A 19,488-nucleotide genomic window follows, 5' to 3' on the forward strand; every position below is an offset into this window, starting at 1 on the left:
AGAAGTACTTATTAATGTGGCATCTCTTGTTCATTATTCAAGCAGTATGCAATTTGTAGTAAACTATTTATATATGAAAAACTTAGTGTGTTCCTACTTGCCGTGGCCAGCTGGTTATACCCAGATGTTCCTCGGTTCAGGAGGTCTTTTCTGCCAACAGCCATTAGCCAGTTTAATGAGGACATTTCAAAGCCAGCACATCAGGAGAAATACGTGATGTTGCACTGCGGCAGGAAACCATGTATCAAATGACCCCAGTGTGTGAAGGCTTTAAGTCTTTGTTGTACTTTTCTTGCACCTTAGGTTGTTTTTATGTTTCTCAAATGATTAATTTGGTCTGCATTAGACAGTAACAGTTTTCTATTCTGTACGAAGCAGGGAAAAAACTATTATGAATATGTCAGTATAAGCACTTCTGTCAGACGAAGGCATCTCCAACATGAAAGAGAAGCTGAACCTATTTCACAGCGAAACTATTACCAATTTGAAATAGAGGTTGAAAATAACTAAAATATTGTGCGGTTTATGCATGGATACATTAGGTGGCATCTCGGGGCTTATTTTCTATTACAGTCAAAATCGTATCATACAGATACCGTTTGATGAAAGTTATGCCTTCAGGCTACGATAAAGAATCCGTCTTATGGTGTGTGATTAAGGGAAGACAGAGTCTTATATACAGCGGGGGATCGACTGTTTCATTTTAATAATTTTTCCAATTTCCAGCTGACTTTAAGATGCCTTTGCTTTTGTTCTGATAAAAAGCTCTGTTCAGACGTGGCAAGCTTCTTGTTAAGGGACAGCCATTACATGTGTCATTGTAAAACGCCTTGACACAGCCTATTACTGTCATATTGTCCCACAAACTATCACCAATTATTCTCAAGAGCCCCCTGCAAGTCCCTCTCTGACCCTAAATAAAGCCCTCTTCCTATAATGAAGATTAAACTGACATTTGGTTGTTGGCTATATTGCTCCACAGCCCTGACAGTAAGGAGCGGGCTGGGACTGGCAGACAAAATGGGATGGCTAACTAATAACTATAGCTCCTCTACAAACACAAGCTGTGCAGCATGAGGGAATGCATCCTGAACCATGGTGTTTACACTGTGGGAATGGGCTGAGGATTACAGATGGTGGCCTGTCAGATGAGACACAGCAGGTGAGAGGGGCCAAAAAAGTTGTGAGCGCTAAGGGCCGCATCAGGAAGACCTTTTGAGGTTGATTGTTCCCAAGAGAAGCAATAAACTGCAAAATTATTTTTGTCCCAACCACAACAGCCAACTAATTATCAGCTACTACAATCTGCCACCAAAACATAGAGACACTTTGGACAGCCAATTAACTATTAAAAGAAAATTAAAGCTTGACAGACTTTATAACTTTCTGATTCAACAGCCTAATGGGCAAAAGCACAATTCCCTTTAATACAGCAGTACAGTGGGATAATCTGCCCACAAATCTGAAACAGATCATTTCCCGGAGCCAGTGGCAGCGCCAGGGTATGGCTGGGGTAGGCTACAGCCATACCAAGAAATGGCTTAGCCCCACCTTAGCCTCGCAATGAAAAGTGATGTTAAAGTAAGCAAATTAAATTAAATAATAAGCAAAATGCTAAATGTTGAGAACACTGATTGCAAAAATATACGGGTCGTGTCCACAACACACAAACTGATCCTGCTGTAACAACAAGTGCACGTTACTGATGCAATATGGTTGAGACCATTCGGGGTTATGCTAGAAGAGAGGTGCAAGGAATAGTCTAAGTAGTGGGGGAGTTTTATACACTAAAGGTGTGGAAATTCTCTGGCGTTATAATATCAGCGCGGCTGCGGTCAGATCAAAATGCCTCTGAATGCAATTTGAATAGACCTACAGCCAATCAGAGCAACGAAACGCTGGGTCTGCGTCATACATTACTGATTAAGATCAGTCGGAACCGCCATTCAGAATCCCCATTGGATCTTCAACGTGTACTATCATACGTCACGTTCACAGTGATCCCTTTTTATTTACTACAACACAAATGTGCCGTTTTATTTCATACAGTTACATTTTGATAATCTAAACCTCACGTGTGGCGTTTCACTGTCAAGGGGAGCGTGTATGTAATTACATTGCAAATACTGACTTGAATCCCCCCCCCACTGTATGGGTTAGCCCTACCATAGATTACCCAACAAAAATACCCTGGCGTCGCCACTGCCCAGAGCACTTTTGAAGTGGTATTAAATAAATTGTTATAAAGGACCATGTAGCGTATTCATTTTATATCTTAAACGTTTATTTTTCTTTGATTAGGATGAGAAAAGCATATTGATGTAGCTACCCTGCTATTTATATTTATATTTATATGTTGACTGTTTTGTCTGCACTTGCTTTCTTGTTGCTTTTGTCTTGTTTTGTGCAATAGAATCCCAATAGAAATAAGCAGTTTTTCCATCTTTGATTGTTAAAATAATGTTATGATTACATTGCAATTTTATGTGTTTTTTTAATTGCCAAATATATACAATAATCATCATTACATTTGCTTCAAAAAATCCGCAAAGCAGCTCTGTGTGAATCAGTTTTTTGTGCATTAGTGTAGATAAGATAACCACCTGAACAGGAGATGTATAACGTGAGGTGGGGGGGAGTTAAGAAGGAGTGCACTTGTCCTAGAAATGCTCTATGTCAGTTTAAAAATACTTTGAATGCACACTTCTGAACAGTTTGGCACATTTACCAGCAGAGACTGCAGCCGGAAAATCAGGACATTTACCGGGAGACTTTAAATACACAGTAACATCGCACACATGGAATAACATCATTCCCATTTTTTGCTGCTAAAAACCGTCCACTGGTCCACACAGTAAGCTGTTGTGCTCTTTCATAACTCGGCCTCCCAGATGCTGACCCTCAGAGGACGACAAAGACCCATGTCTGTAAATAGTTGGCCTAGATGAGGGGAGCTCGAGGCCACGAAACACATGCAGAAGTTGCAGTATGTTGTGTTCTTTCTTTATATAATCCAATTAGAGTTAAATGATAATCAGAGAGTGGCGAAGGATTAGAGGCGGCTGCAGCCGTACCCCGGTGGCGGATCAGCAGCACCTGTGAATGACTCACTCCTCGGAAGCGATTGACTCCCTCTGAGAGCAGCATTCAGCCACATAGTGAAGCAATTTAGGATCATTACCGGCATACATTAAACTATATCAGAACACTTAGAATGAGGGTTGGGGAAGAGGATTTACATATTAAAGACTGATCATATTCACTGTATAATAACACCTCTGCATGAGCATGGCTCGGCGTGCCAATGACTTTTTCCATATTCTCTAGCTGTAAGATGTTCTGCGCTACTCATATGTCTCAAAATGGAAGCTTGAGATGTTTTCATAGCTGTGTTTGTGTGTTTTATGTTCCCAGCTCTTACCTCTGTCAGTGTCGTAAAGGTAGACAAACTTCTCCCACTTGTAATGGTTCAGCAGACTGAGAACAGCCCCTCGCAAACCGGGTCTCATCTGGATGACAAACTGCACGTCTGCGTCGATGGGGAAGCTGGGAGTAATAAAGGAGGTGTGCAGCGCCCCGCAGAAGGAGGTCAACGTGTTCATGGACTTCCTGTCGTAGAAGCCCAGGATGGCGTAGACTCCGCGGGAGAACTGGGAGCAGACTGGGAACGGGGACAAAGAGTAGGTTAAGGTCAGGGACACAGTCCAAACCGTCATTTATGATCAGCTATGCCTTCAGTCAGGAGGGGGAGACCAACAGCACAAACTGACCTCTCAAACAAAGCTAAGGTCAAAATGTCACAACATATTGAAAGTTAAATCCAGTCCACTGATGATAGGGGGCAAAACTTGAATGCAAGGTGGAGATGTGGGAGTATCCTTAATGGCATTAATCTTCAGAATGAAGCAGCGGCGATCTGAATACATTTGTGCAATGTGGGAAGTCTGCTCCCCATGGCCATGCTCTGATGCCCACTGCCCTTCACTTCTCCTTGGTCTAAATACAACTGCTTGGGTAATCAACTAGAAATAATGGGGGCATTGGCCACAGCTCTTAATGGACAAATACCCTGAAACATGAGCATGCAAATGTGCAGGCGCTGGGCTGTGCTGCAGTATAAAAGATTTATAACAAGCCCTATCTGCTGCCATCTGCGGGCCCATGGAAATGAGCTCTGTGAAACCACCATTAACGAACTAGAAACTTCGTCTTACAAGGCGGTAACTATTTTATTTTATTTGTACATAATAAATGCTTTTATTAACAGCAGGCAGGATATGACCCTTGCCTTAATGCTAGTAATAACTGAAGCAAATGTTGGTCAAAGCAGTACAGCCGCTCGGATGGTCCTTATTTCTCCTCATTAGAACACAGTTTAATGTTTAATGCTCATTTTTTTAAATGTAAGTTTGATTACGATGATATAAAGTTTTGAGGATATATAGGTTGGAAACCATGCTGTAACATACTGAATGAATTTCTGATAAATGTTATGCTTAAAAGATGACTGATTTTGAATTTCACTCAATGTAAGATTCACGGTCAAATCGTGTTCAAATTGAAGCAGAACCAGACTAATCTTCCTTTTTATTCTAATTGTAGGCAAACCGTGAGCCCTCATTACCCACAATGCAAGTTGACCATTTAAAGTTTAACCTGATATTCAGGTGTGTTATTTTACAAGGTGAGGATGAGGAGCAAACTTCAGAGGGCTGGTTAAATCACTTAACTCCACACCTACAGATCGTTTTAATTGTTGTTAGTAAAGAAATGAGTAAATCACATAAGGCTTTATCATCCATTTATTGAGTCAATTCACATTCTGATAGTGAGCTGATACATTTTTTTATTGGACATTTGCTAAATTGAAGTATTTGGTATTTATGGGTTTACTTGAAATAATAATTAATTTGTTAAGTTACTACTACCCATCGCCCATGAGCTAACACAATCACTAATGAACAGCTGTGATTTCTCCAGTTTGGGTTCAGGTGGTTTATAGCTTTGTTCAGTCATCTTTCATTCTTTTGCTTTACTTTTACTCCATCCCTCCATTCTAACAGCCTTCGACTCTACTCAGCACACAGATCAGACCTGCTGGTGTAACTACTAAACAAGCAGAGGCATCCACAGAAATAAAACCTGCACCTGCTTGGTGTGAAAGATGATGCTGTTATGGAGGCCATGCCTGCACCAGTGTTTTTTTCCCTGACAGACAGTTTTTTAAGCTTCTTTTTAAGGACTCAATAGCCCTTTCATAAACAGTTAAATAGGCCTACTCCTTCTAGACAGAAAAAGTGGATGATCTTACATTCAGTTTCTGATTCAGCAGGCTTCAAGGTATAGCTCTCTCAGTGGGTAACATTATTTAACAACACGAATCCTCCTCAAATGATAGATTCACACATTTCTTCTGCAATATTATGCTTGTGTTATCCCGAAAGAATAGCGGGCAAAAACACTCCTTCGGTCATCTAATATGTATCCAATCTATTATCTAGATTGGAAGTATAGCTCAAGGTTAAACAAGTTGACAGCCTGTTCTGCTAGAGGATGAATGAAATCATATATTTGGGCTCATGAAGCAGTAAACACTAGTCAACATCAGTACATTCCCCTGGTCATGGTCAGCAATGAAGATATGCATCATTTATTTTATTACAGAGGGGAAGAGCAGCTATGCTTTCCCACTGAGGGCTCTGAGTATTTCTGTTCAGAATACTAACGCGCCTTATATGCATGATTAATATCCAACTTGAAAAATCTACCTCTCTTTATTTTCCATACGCTTCCATCTGATTTCTTCAATCATCTAACAACACATCACTGCTGTTTCAACTGTTCTCCCTCATCTATTTGTTCTTCTTCATCTCTTGCCAGCTACTCAAACTTAGTATATACAGCAGCTCCTGTCTTATGTATGCCCTTAACTTGGGGCTTTGCAACTTTGAGGGTCTCTCCTGCAGACAGCTGCAGAATCTTCTTTTAAATCTATCATAAAACTCGCTGATGTAGGGGTGAACCTGTGGTGTATGTGCACAGCAGAGCCGAGCCTACAAAGGACATTCGTAAAGCTCCATTGCTGAGAGGGAATAGAGGGGAGCTGCTGTCCTTGAACTTGCATGTAAGAAGGTGATTATAAGAAAATAATAAAGGAGGACACACACTGACATGGGGAGGTGGGTTTTCTTGAGTCACTGGTGAGAGCCTTGGGGTGTGGACAAGGTAGGGACAAGGACTTTTTTTGTGACAATTACAAATAACCAGTTTCTTCGTGTGCTGCTGCCTGGTGGGAAGTTGTTTTTCCGCTGCTGTCTGAGAGCAGTGCCAGCAGCAATACTAAAGGGGGCAAGAGCAGCAGGACTTACTGAGGACGTGTTGGTCTCAGCCACATGGGAATACCTGTCCTCCTGTCCCAGGGTCACAAGGAGGCACAGGACAAAACACAACATGCATCTGCTGTGCCAGAATTACCAACCTAAAAAAGATTAGCTAGAAACACGAAACACTGACTATATATATATATATATATATACTATATAACTATAGAAGGAGCTCTGCCTTTAAGCATGAACACCATTCAAATCCATTCAAAGCTGTACAGAAAAAATCCATATACACTTTAGATGTGTTATGTAAAGCCTCTTGAACGCCTTTGAGCTCAAAAACATTTGAATGACTTTTGCATTCCAACATAGAAAAGCATGAATCACTGAAAAGACTAAGACGCACAGCCATACGAGCAGCTTTGTGAGGACGCTGGACATTGGGGCTTTGAGCAAAATGCTAAAACTAGCGTGCTAACATGACTAAATCACAAATACAGTGCTAACGATTGTACGTGAAGCAGGTGTATGATGAGCCTGATCTTAGTTAGGCATGTTAGCATGTTAAAGGTGGCTCTTTAGCACCAAAAAAAATAAAACCAAAGTATAAGACAAATTGAAGATGTGACCTTCTGATGGCACACAAGATATAAAGTCAGAGGGTAGCCGAAGTAATTAGTACTAATCGTGAGGGGGACATGAGTTTTAATGGCACATTAGACAATAGTTGTTCAGTGTTTTGCCTAAAGCCAAACATGTCAATCATGGAGATAAAGGAAAAAGTCAGGGATCAACAAAGTCTTTAGAATAATTCAGGAAGCATTCATGTTTGGTCAAAATTGCATGGCAACCAATCAAGAAGTAGTTGAGATATTTCAGTCTGGTTCAAAGTATTCAACAAACAAACACTCATGATGATTGAAGACACTGATTTAATTTGAACCTCAGAGAGGTGAAGAGTTTTAGAGGAAAAAGCTAACAAACCTACAATCTAGCAAATGTAGATGTAAATTAGCCCTTCCATACCAGAATGAAGTAGAGACAACACACTGCAGCACAGGTTTAAGTCTCTTTGTAAAGCTAATACACAGACTGTCTCATTTTAGTACTGATGCCTCTATTTGACCTACATAAGCAAACTAGACCATTAGTGAGAACATTGGCTATTTTCTGCCTCAAAGTTGAGCTGTGAGTAGTATGTTAGGGAAGTTTACAGTATATTTGATGTTGTATTTTTTGGTCATGGCTGAAACTGGGCAAGAATCAGGAAAAATCAAATAAAGCTCAAGAGGAATGTGCGAAAGGTGAAAGCATTCAAAACTGTGTTGGTCTTCTTCTGACTAGACTGGCATGTAATATGTTTATTTTATTTGTGAAATATTGTTTCATACTATAAATGTATTAGTTTATTTTATTTTATTTTTTCGAGCATGTAAAACTAAAGAAAATACAAATGAAACAAAAGGTGATACAGACATGATACAGTACTATACAAATGAATGCAATAACAAAATGAAACATTTAATTAATAATTGAATAATCTGTAGTATCGTTGTCTGATATCAATAAACAACAAAGCTTTAGCTAATTACACGTCCGAAAAGGGGCCGGAAGAAGTTTACACTTATTTAATCCGACCCCTTCTCCCTTTTTTTTTTACATCTTAACATGTTAACATACAATATAAATGTACTTATAATCTTGAATAATGTATTTAATCATTCATATAATATGTACAGGCAAGTTAGGAGAATGGTCTCTATATATTTATATATATACATATGTACATACACAAATTCATTCAAATTACAATGTCAAATTCATACCGCCATGTTTAATTTATGTCCTGTCACATTGCGTCTTACACCAGGTTTCATGTAAACCATTAACCCCTGATGTCTCATGTGTTATGTAACCTCCGCAGGATTTACAACTGTATAAATAACTAAGGACTATAAATCAAGGTGATCCATTTTTCCTTCACGACACAAAGATTGTCTCTACCCTAAGCCAGTTCACTACTACTTTCTGCTTATTCCTGCAAAAACCAACAATATCGCCATAGGGTATTAATAGGTGTAGGGAAAATGTTGAGTCAAAAGGAACCAAAAAGTAATTAAAATCTCTTTCCACTTATGTTTTAAATAAGATTTTAAAATGAGACAGCATTACTAGGCTGGTCCGAGGATGCCGACAAATCTAGGAAATGTGCTTACTGAGAGACACTCAGCGGATTCTGTGTTTGCTCGTAGAAGCTTTGCCCGTCGTCTGAGTGATGATTTGCTGGGTCAGAACACACAGCAATACCTCTCCTGTTATTCCAGGTAACACGCCTCATATGCTTTCTGCCAGCAACTATTAAGTGTGTCGGCTGGACAGGAAGTGAAGGGATGTTGTGGGAATATCTCAGGACCCTGTTTGTGTACGACCACACAGTGGGGCGCAGGTGTTGCCAAACGTTATCACTGTCAACTGAGGTTTCCATCAGAATTTAGATTCACTTAAAAAAATTCTGTTTCTGCTTCACGAGAGGAACGGAGGGGGTCTACATCTCCCAGCATGCATTTGGCAATACAAAAGGTTGGATAAACACATGAAATAAAACACTTTTGTTATTTTATTCATTGGAAACTAAATATATTCTGTAGATTAGTCTTGATCTGCATGCTGAGATTGTGGAAGGCAAACCCATTCAACTTTAATTTTGTATTCCTTGTAATACAGAAAAACCTAAATAATTTATAATTATTGTCAGTATAGTTTATGTTTTTATTCACTTAATGTTAAATTCTAAGCATTTCTGTCCTGTGCCAATCCAGAAAAATCCTCCAATAACTTCCACATGAATCCATTAGAGTGTTTGACCTTTAAGAAAGCGGTATATCAAAAGATTTGTTCCATTACATTTGGAGATTTTACTCGGGGAGAGAATATGTAAGTTATGATGTAGGACAAACCTTAACGTCCTTTTCTCATTTCCATGTTTAAGTCAAAACAAATACTATAATTCATTACAATGCAATCTAAAGCATAACTCTAGAGTGAAATTAACTGTGAAATGGATATTCAGTTGCATTCATTGTGGTAGGTAAACACATACATTTGAGCTGTGTTTACCAATTTTACCATTTCAGCTTTAGCAGGCCATCAGTTAGCGCTTATCACAAAATACAGCTAACACTGAAGCGAATAACACAATATTGAAAGCAGTTGAAGCATGAGGAAAGACTAAGAGATAACCAAACTCATTAATATGGCTAATAAAAACTAGATAATTATTACTTTATGCATTTTCATAAAATTCTACATGAGCTTTTGAGTAGAGCTTCTTCACAGCATCTCATTTAGTTTGAACTTAATAAGCTGCACTTAATTCTACTGAAAGGCTTGTTTAGACGCGCTTGTATAATTTCCCCATAAAATCACAGTAAATGTTTGCTGTAAGATGAAAATCTGACTTAAAGCAAAGTGCACCGGGGTTTAAATGATCTCTGTGTTATGACATTCAAGCGTTCACATTTGAATCCGCATTACGGCCTGCATTGTTGTGCAATTCATCCCAGTTGACCAACCGCGGAGAAAGCAGAGGGCATAAAGGGACTGAAGCTTGAGAAGGTGTTTCTCCTCAGGCAGTGCAGCTACATGTTGGCAGGAATTCCCTCTTCTCTACAGATTACAGCTTTGTAGAAGCGCACATTTTCCAGCGGGTTACCCCCAGCAGATACTCACTATACGCAAAGAGCGGGGCAAATCTGTTGGATTAGCCCTAATCTGAGAAATAGGACTGGATTCAGCCCACATGCTAAAAGAATACGAAATGTACAGCAGAGATACACAGACACGGCCTGTGGCTACTGGAGTCTTGTATGGAAGAATACGCTTTAATATTTCACTGCACGTAGGGAAATAAGAGCTCTGCTAACACTCCACCTACACATGCTTTGCATATACTGAAAAAAACCTCATCCAAGGACCACAATCACAGGAGACAGAGGAATACAACACTCTCTATTTCAAAATGTGGTATTGCTGCAATGCTGCAGAAGACACTGGGACATGAAAAATACATCAAGAAAAGGAGAAGTGGAAAATCATATGACTCTGTATGCAGAGTAGTTTCAATTAACTATTCAAAACAGCAACATTCTTCATCTAATCCATGAAATTCATTGATTTTAATGGATTACAATGAATTATAGAACAAAACTCTCAACCTTTTCACAATTCATTAACTCTAATCATGTGGTATTCATTCTGGTAGGATAACACGACATAAATGTGTCACTATGGACATAAAATATTATTAAATATGAATATTAAACTAATGAGATTTTAATTGTTTCTTTTTCATCTAAATTCAAATTCACTGAAGCACTTGAAAGGATTTTGCTTTTTTGCATTCAACAGCTGAGCTCGTACAACGTATCAAAACCAACGAAAACAGCGCCTTCTAAATTATTCACTGCCCCAATGGCCTTTTTTGGTTTTCTCTTATTCTTTTTAGTTCACAACTTTTTGTCCTTGCATGATCTCAGGTAACGTTTAGTGAATAGCAGCAGAACTATCAGCGGCCGCCTGCCTGAAGGACGTTGTGTAAGACTGCAACACAGCGCTGCAGCATCACTGTAGCTTGTCAGTAGTCATCACCGCGTTATGGCACTGACATGTACGCACATGCTGAGGCACAGGATGAAAGACTAACCGCACACAGCTCCAGCAGATTGCCCCCAGACCCTTTTTCATAATATTCGGCCCTTTTACATTACATTAACTCAAGGTTAAGCAGATATGAGAGAACAATGCAATCAGTTTTTTCTGTAAGCTTTCTTACATGTCTTCAGCCAACTGATATTTTAAATTCTCTGTTGTAGTTGTGACCATTTCCTTGGAATCGGTACAAATAAAGCTATTGCATTTATGCTGCACGTTGACCCATGAGTGTTAGGATGCCCTACAGCAATACACCCTATACGCTCTTATTAAACTAAGGGTCAAACCATGTGTTCATGTCAGCGAAAGTATCAGTTAGTAAACGTCATTGCCTGCAAGGGGAATGTTGGTTTAGTTAGATACAATTATTTTAAAAGACGTTTTTATCATGCTTCCCAATGAGGACGCCATGACAAATCTGAGGATGAGTGCTTATCAACTCGGGGCGGGTCATACGAACTGACAGGACTCTGGCTGCAGTAGCAGGAAGATATTTTTATCTGAGCGCCATGATAAAATGACATGCTTTTGGATAAGTCTCGTTCTGTTCAAGGGCTCACATACTGAAAGGATCCATTCAGGTATTCAAGCGACAAACAAAAATCCAAGATGTCTGGTTGTCCAAATATCGAGATAGGGAATATGTTTTTCACAGTTAGGCTTTGCACTGTTTTTGCTTCCCTTGCGACATCACTGACTGATCCCGGTGAATAAAATACAAATGGTTTCGAAAAGAATGTAATGGGTGTGTCCTCTGTACACATTTATTTCTGTGGTCAGAGTGTGAACTAAACTATCATGAAGAGCGCTCTCCCTCTGGCCAAACACTTAGACAACCTTGTCTCTGTTGCTCATGCATCATTCATGACTTGTCGGTTTAAATGAGTTCTCAGAGTTATGATGGGTTTAAGGTTGTTATGGTCTGTTTGGTTATGGTCCAGCACGTTTGTTTTACTACAGTGACTACAGCAACATTTGTGTAAAGCATTGCCGAATTGACATTTACTTACGAGGACATTACAATATTTCAAATGCTCTAATGATCTAACAAAAACAAAAAAATCCTCTGATGTGCTTTTTTGTTGTTTCCAGAAACCTTGAAAGCTTCTGAAAGGACGACTTTGTGAGTCCAAATCGTACTAATTAAGGCTAGACACTACAAACAAAACATAGCTAATGCTCAACTCTGAAAATGTATCTGAATGTTCTTCTTTCAGAAAAGTGGAAAGAAAACATCTCAAATACAGATCTGTAAATTTCTCCTACATCTACTAGTTAGGTTTAAGGTTAGCATTAACTTTTGCATGATTTGCCTATTTATACGTAACATACAAAAGATGAAATATCATATTTTGTAGTTTTAACCCTTTTCAACTGTAGTGTCCACCATTAGGAATCCCTTATATAATGTCATTTTACCAGAAATAATCCCATTTCTCTTAAATTATTTTAAGAGTTGCTGTCAGGCAGATGTCAATACCTTTAGACTGGAGCAAGTCAGCTGTTTTCCCCTGTTTTCAGTCTTATTGCTTGCTAAGCTGTATTTAGCATACATAAATGAGAATTCAATCAATCTTCTAATCTACAGTGACTCTTGGCACAAAGCCAATATGCTTGTTTCACAAAATGTATATTAAACTCTTTAAATAATCTTGGCCTATTGAATATTACACCATTAGAGTTAATCCCCCATCTATGAGTAATATGACTTTCACACCAAGGGAAGGTGATCCTTTCCCTTGTTTCTAAAAGCACATCTTATCTGTTGTTTGAATGACACATTAAAAATGTTAATGTGCCGATGTATGCTGCTTCTTCTGTAGTCCCTGTCTGCACTATGCAGATAACAAAACATATTATGATGGATTCAAGCAAACCTTTTTACTTAATTTGCATACATCTGTCCTTATTTGGACACAGCTCATGATTCAATGTCTTCACCACTGTCTTAATAATGCAAAAGAAGAGGAGGAGGAGGAGGAGGAGGAGATCTGGCTACGTAAACGGGTCTATGCTGCATCAGTAGGACTGTCCGTTGCCTACACAGTGAAGTGCTCTAACATTAGCCTCTGTCTGAGCAGCATCACACTGGTGAATGAGTCACAACAGAGGGAGGATAGGTGGCTATAATAAACACGTTAATAAGAAACACACTGTCATAATGAGATTGGTAAAAAAGGTTCAGTAAAAGGTTCATTTTTGGAAAGAAAATGCTCTGAGCAGATTCATGCTTCCTCTTTAGACAAGTTAAGAGGATAGTCTTTAAAAGTGCATGATGCTGCTTTAAAAAATAAATGTTTACATTGCTTGGCAACTTCTGATGTAACTACATTAAAGACGGTATAAGGAGTGAATGTATTTTTATTTGACATACCAATTGTTGCATGGACAACAGTTTTGAAACTCACATTTTACTCTTTGGTTTCTGGATGTTGCCATTTATTGGTCGCCAGAGGTGATTCAAGAGAGGGGAGCAATGTACTACCAATGCCGAAAAATACATTTTAGGCAAATAAACTGTAAATAAACTTCCATGAACTGAAAATTCACAGTGAAAGAAAACACCTAAATGGACAATCAAATGGCCAAACCGCCCTAAAGCATAAGCTGCCCGAACGCTTATTGCACAGAAATACTCAAATGACTTCACCAAATAACACTGAAAAACTTGAACGAACCGATCAACCTCAATTTCTATTCAGTTTGAGGCCGAAATTCCAACGACCACCACAGGCCGAAAATAATCTGCATCAATGGGACAATCATTTACAAAAGGAACTTCATCTTGGATTAAAGAAGACTTGGTAGTGATTTAGAAGATGGGTCAATTTCTCATTGACTTCTTTTTGGAAACAGTGGTCCTTCTGGCTATTTAAAATAAAACAGATTTAGGCCACATCCATCACTTTTCAGATCTTGACAAGCATTTTATGTGAATGTAAATTAGTCTGATAATTAAATGTACATTAAGTAACTGCTTTGAAATGAAGATGTGAAAGATCTGTTCCCGCTGTCTGCCCCGGCGCCTAATCCAAACATGATGAACCCAGATTAACTTGTTGTGACTCCTCCCTTATTGCCCAGCCAGGCACACAACTCTGTCTCCGCTCTCTCTTCCTGCCCTGACCTCAGTCTTAATGAATATAACCTTTCCATTTATGCACACAATCTGTCCAGGCCCGGGGCAAGGTGTCACATCAATACTTCCTGCAGCTTCACTCCAGCTAGACACAGATTGGTGAGATAATAAACACAGCAGCACAGGGAAGTTCTCTTGGTCAGAATCAATTCAATCAAGTTGCAATGATAGGAAATAGTTTGCCGCAATGTTTCATTGGGTACAGGTTTGTTTGTTTTTAACGTTCTAAGCTGCTATGTAAGCATCAAAGTGACGATTCAGCATCTCTGGCCAAGGGGAATTTGGAGAACAGCCATATATTAGAAGAGAGGGACTGGGATAGAGAAAATGAAAGCTTGGTGAGAATTGATTTTTCCATACTGGAGAACAAACTGGACACACACACACACACACACACACACACACACACACACACACACACACACACACACACACACACACACACACACACACACACACACACACACACACACACACACACACACACACACACACACACACACACACACACAGTACTATAGCCTCACCTATTGATCCACACTGCCAATAACACAGTCATTTGCCATCAGGGATTTGTAACAATCATTATAAACTGACCCGGCTGGGGGACAGCAGCGTTCTCCTGCTTTATTCCATTCAGGATCCGCACAACAAACACAACAAATCAGCTCGGGCAAGAAATAAATACATCTTTTCAAATCATTATTAGATGAATTGGTTCGACACAAAAGTGGAAGTTTTGTAGACAATCCCGAAGATAACAAGCAATAAGCAGATTTAAGATCGCAGACATATTAACACTTGCTAATCATATCAGAATGAACAATGTGAGCTGAAAGAAAGCACAGCAATGACTAACTGTCTATCTTGCCAGAATAGAAAGGTGTCAAATCATAATCATCACATCCATTTGTTACATCAACACCTGACAGGGAAGCAGGGCATTATGCAATCCAGACTACTAAAATAAGAATGATGGAGCTTGGTGCTCAACCCATGTCTTAGTCACAAGCTGGCCAGGCTGCTATTCATAATGAGCGGCTCGCTGATCTTTTTCAACTGGGAAGCATCTAGCTTATCTTGCTTACATTAATCCTCCTGATTATCCAGTTTGTATTCTTTCCTTTGAAAAAAAAAACGTTAAGCTTCTTTCCAAAAACAATGGATTTACTCCAGGTTTACTCAAAGAGACAACGAATCCTGGTTATGTTCTGAATCTTTAAAGTGCACAATCAAAATCAGACAGTAATTGCTTTAATAATTCAAAAGGCCTCTATTTGAACTGTTTAACTGATTAATACATAATTACACCGCCTACATTGATTATAACAAGCACTTGCTAATTTAAAATAAAAATGTGTTTGAGATACAGTATTTGGAGGGCGTATATTTTAAAGGATGTAATATGTTTTCACAGATAGATCTATGCAATGCACACTGATATTGACTTTTGCCCCTACACCCAGTGTACTAAAATCAAAATAATGTTAAATCCAATAATGCTGTATTTATGAGCATGCATGTGAACATAGTTGGAAATAATATTCTTTGGGCTATTATGCCCAATCATTTTCATTTGTCAGGTGATTCATTCCATAATAAGTATTCAAATATACTGGACCTTTGTAAATATGGTTATCGATATACAAAACAAACGACCTAATATCAGAATATTAAATTTTATCCATATCGCCCAGCCCTATTCCATACGATGACTTGTTGAAAGTTGTGATAACAATAAATACAATAACTAAGAAGCATTATCCTATAATATCAATGCATATCCAAAGAAAAAGTATGGGTAAAGTTGACTGGAGGGGAAACAGCTCAAAGACACTGTCACAGGAAATGTGTTCCTGGATGAATAATCTTACATAATGTCTTACTTTTGGCCTTTTTTAAATAAAAAACAGCCCCAAATAGAAGATGTTGTTTCTTACACCTCATCTTGAAAGGCCAAGCATGTCATATTCATCTCTTCCTCAGTGACAACTGCTGAAGTGCCCTTGAGCTAAGCACTGACCCCACAGCCGCCCCGCTGTAATCACTCAGCACAGCCGTCATCGCAAGGCTGTGGTCGAACTGCGTCAAGGTGTGAGCGCCTAGACCTGCATCTCTCTGCAAATATCCCCATGGCTGCTCCCCAACAACTACATCACCTCAACAGCATTTTGGCTTTTTCATCAGAGCCAGGCCCTTGATGTACAAGGCACAATACTGTTCAATTTTCCTATCTTCTCTGCCCTTTTTCTTACCTTATTAGGTTACACAGCAGTCTGCAGCTGACAGAGTTAGGAGAGCCGCAGCTGATCCGTAAGCGAAAAAGTGCAGAGTGCAGTTGGTGGGAAGAAGGATAACAAATTAATTCTCCAGGCAGAGCTCGGTGCCCTACATGGCAGAGAAGTGACTGGTAGACCAATTATGAAGCCATCTCACACTCCACAGCCCTTCCTATCGAATCCATCACGTTTGTAGAGATGACTACATGGATTACAGCATGTTATAGTTGATGCAGTAGGCTATTTATACATCCAAAGCTGTGGTAGGAAGAATTTACTCCACTGTGCTGCTGGGTTAACCTTTTGTGATCATTTAAATCATTATCAAAAGTTGATTTGGACCCAGATAACCTTAATTTGCTTCAAATCTGCAATATACTTTAATTATGGCAATAAATGATGTTTAGGAAGGCTATTTTTACCTTTCAAATATTCGTCAAAAGCTTTAATATCAAATGTGAAGCTTACTTTGAGGTTATTTAAGTTATAATTATTTTTTTAATCTAACAATTTGCATGATGGAGCCACAGCTACAGTACACTTTGTGATTGGCAACCATTATCTGAAGTCACAGCCAGATCCTACAACAACCAGTGTGTTTTTTTTCCCAGCAGTGACCTAAAGTGCTGCTCATCAGCATCTCTGGAATTATTGAATTACTCAGTTTACAAAATCACCGTGTTTGGCCAATTACAGGCCATCATGCTCCATCATCCAGCTGGTGAGTTTGGATGGCATGACTGAGGAGTTTGTGCATTAGAGCTAGGCGCTTGGCAGGTGTCTGATATATATATATTTTTTACAAAGCAATCCATTTTATTGCAACACCGTTATTTCAGCTCATAAAAATCTGTGTAATTATTCTACTGGCGTGTGTGTGTGTGTGTGTGTGTGTGTGTGTGTGTGTGTCTGTGTGTGTGTGTGTGTGTGTGTGTGTGTGTGTGTGTGTGTGTGTGTGTGTGTGTGTGTGTGTGTGTGTGTGTGTGTGTGTGTGTGTGTGTGTGTGTGTGTGTGTGTGTATCATCCTGGTACAATTTGAAAAATAGAAATTACATCATGATTTTTTCTAAAAATAAAGAATAGCATGAGGTTTTGTTGCTGTTCTAATGCAGAAAACATTCTCATCAACCAGTTAATAAATGTACAGTGGAACTACTCACAGGCGTGTGTGACAGAGAAGCTGTTGGAGGACTCCAGGTTGTCAACATTGTAAATGAGGTTGAAGGGTTTCTCCGTCGCATTTTGGTTGGTGTTATACAGCTGGACAGCGAACCTGAAGGCGCTGTGCTCCTGCACTGTGGAGCGCATGAACAGTCCACCTACAGTATAGGAAAGAACATGTCACACAGAACAGCTCTTATTCCTTCCCAAAACACACTTTTTACTCATGACCAGGCTTATTTATAGTGCCGCACAATTACGCAGTCAAAAGCAGATGAATGATGGGTTACATTTAAGAAAAGAAGGCAAGAAATGGTGTGACAACTCACTAAAAAATGCACTGCAGATACTGAGACGATTTCACAATTTCGCTCAACTCTATTTTTACCAAACCGCCTACAAACCGCGCAGTGTCAAACAACCTTCCGCCTGAATGAGAAGTGCACTTGGTAATGGCTTACGCAAATAACAACTGTCCTCTTCAGACAAAGACAGTACTCAGGAGAATCCCATTGAACTTACCAATGCTGATTTGGTTCGGAAAACCTGCCAGCGAGTCCCCCCCAAAATACAAAAAAACAAGCAGTGTCGCTATGGTGCGATGCCACATTTTTCTCCGAGAAGTGAAATTAACTCCTGGTACTGGTGTGGCAGAAGGAGAGCAGGCAGCACCATGTACACGGGCTGGTACGCAAAGAAATCCACAAGATGCGGCGGACGGGTCTCTCTCTCACTCACCCACGTTGAATGTGTGCCAGCGCAACTGCAGCACCAGCCTATGCTGCTGCTGCTGCTGGGATAAAACCTAAAGCCACTGTTTTATCTCAAAGATGGTGGTGGCGGAGGAGAGAAAAAACGGATCTTCTCACTGTGGATAAGGACAACTGAAATGGGCCAGAGAGAGAGAGAGAGAGAGAGAGAGAGAAAGATGGAGAGGGAGTGCGCGGGAGGGAAGGAGCGAGAGAGAAAGAGAGAAGAGGGAGGGAGGGGTAGAGAGGGGGGGGGGGGGCGTTTATCAAACTTGGTCTGACGTTGAATTATAATAAGAGCAGCCTCCCGTCTTCCTCCTCACGTCACTGCAGAGTTGGTGCGCGAGGCGATGTAGCCTCTGCTGGGGTTTTGGTGTGCGTGGCGCAAAGGCAGAGCAGTACACACCAGCATCTTAGTATGGACCAATAGTAGACTGCTGCTGACTTGGGAGTGTGCAATTAGGTTTTTTATGTCTATCCATCCATCTATCTATCTATCTATCTATCTATTTCTTCTCCAATTAGTATTTTCTTCTTCCCTCTCATGCAGCAGTACAAACACTAGTTGTAATCTTAGGCTGTCCCCTGCAGGTGTTTGAGTGCAGAGTAACTGTGTGTGTGGAAATTAATGCACTGGTTTATCACTGTTTAATCACTGGTTGCCAAATGGCCTCACTAATGCTATTGATTTGAATACTAATTGACTTACTTTTTATCCAAGAACCATCATGCTGTAGAAGGGTTTTCCTCAGTGGAAAACACTGATTGAAAAACCAACCCCAGTGGCACAAATCATTTTTATAATCTGTGTGCTAAATTAATAATTGAGATTTTGATAGGGACAGGTGACCACCATATGCAACACAACACACAAAGTTAATGTCACTGTTTAAGAACCTGTGAATTTCCCTGCTTCTATCTTTACTCACATTTCGTAATGAAACTGCCCATTAGCCAGCACCTCCATCACCTCACGTGGGGATTTCCAGGTAATCTGTGACCTTAAAATGTACAGATGCCAGACAAACTTGAGCTCTATGAAGAGGTAGATGCTATTCTTCTAGTACAGCCTGGTTTGGTTCACAAATTCAGTTTTTTTTAACCGCTTCGAATTTAGAGCACTG

General features: G+C 39.7%; 1 protein-coding gene across 1 annotated transcript in view; it reads right to left on the bottom strand.

The window, feature by feature from the left end:
- Positions 1 to 18,499, bottom strand: part of LOC307019832 (glutamate receptor 3-like) — a gene marked incomplete at its 3' end in the record, with an annotated part of 60,196 nt that extends 41,697 nt beyond the window's left edge. The window contains exons 1-3 of the mRNA XM_079650936.1: positions 18,138 to 18,499; positions 17,615 to 17,773; positions 3,422 to 3,661 (exon numbers count right to left, since the gene is read on the bottom strand). Coding sequence (XP_079507062.1) covers positions 3,422 to 3,661; positions 17,615 to 17,773; positions 18,138 to 18,225 — 487 coding nt within the window. The 5' untranslated portion in view covers positions 18,226 to 18,499. The remainder of the gene's footprint in view (positions 1 to 3,421; positions 3,662 to 17,614; positions 17,774 to 18,137) is intronic.
- Between the last annotated feature and the right edge of the window lie 989 nt (positions 18,500 to 19,488).

Source organism: Notothenia rossii (genome assembly GCF_949606895.1).
Source record: "Notothenia rossii genome assembly, chromosome: 9".
NCBI classification, from domain to species: domain Eukaryota; kingdom Metazoa; phylum Chordata; class Actinopteri; order Perciformes; family Nototheniidae; genus Notothenia; species Notothenia rossii.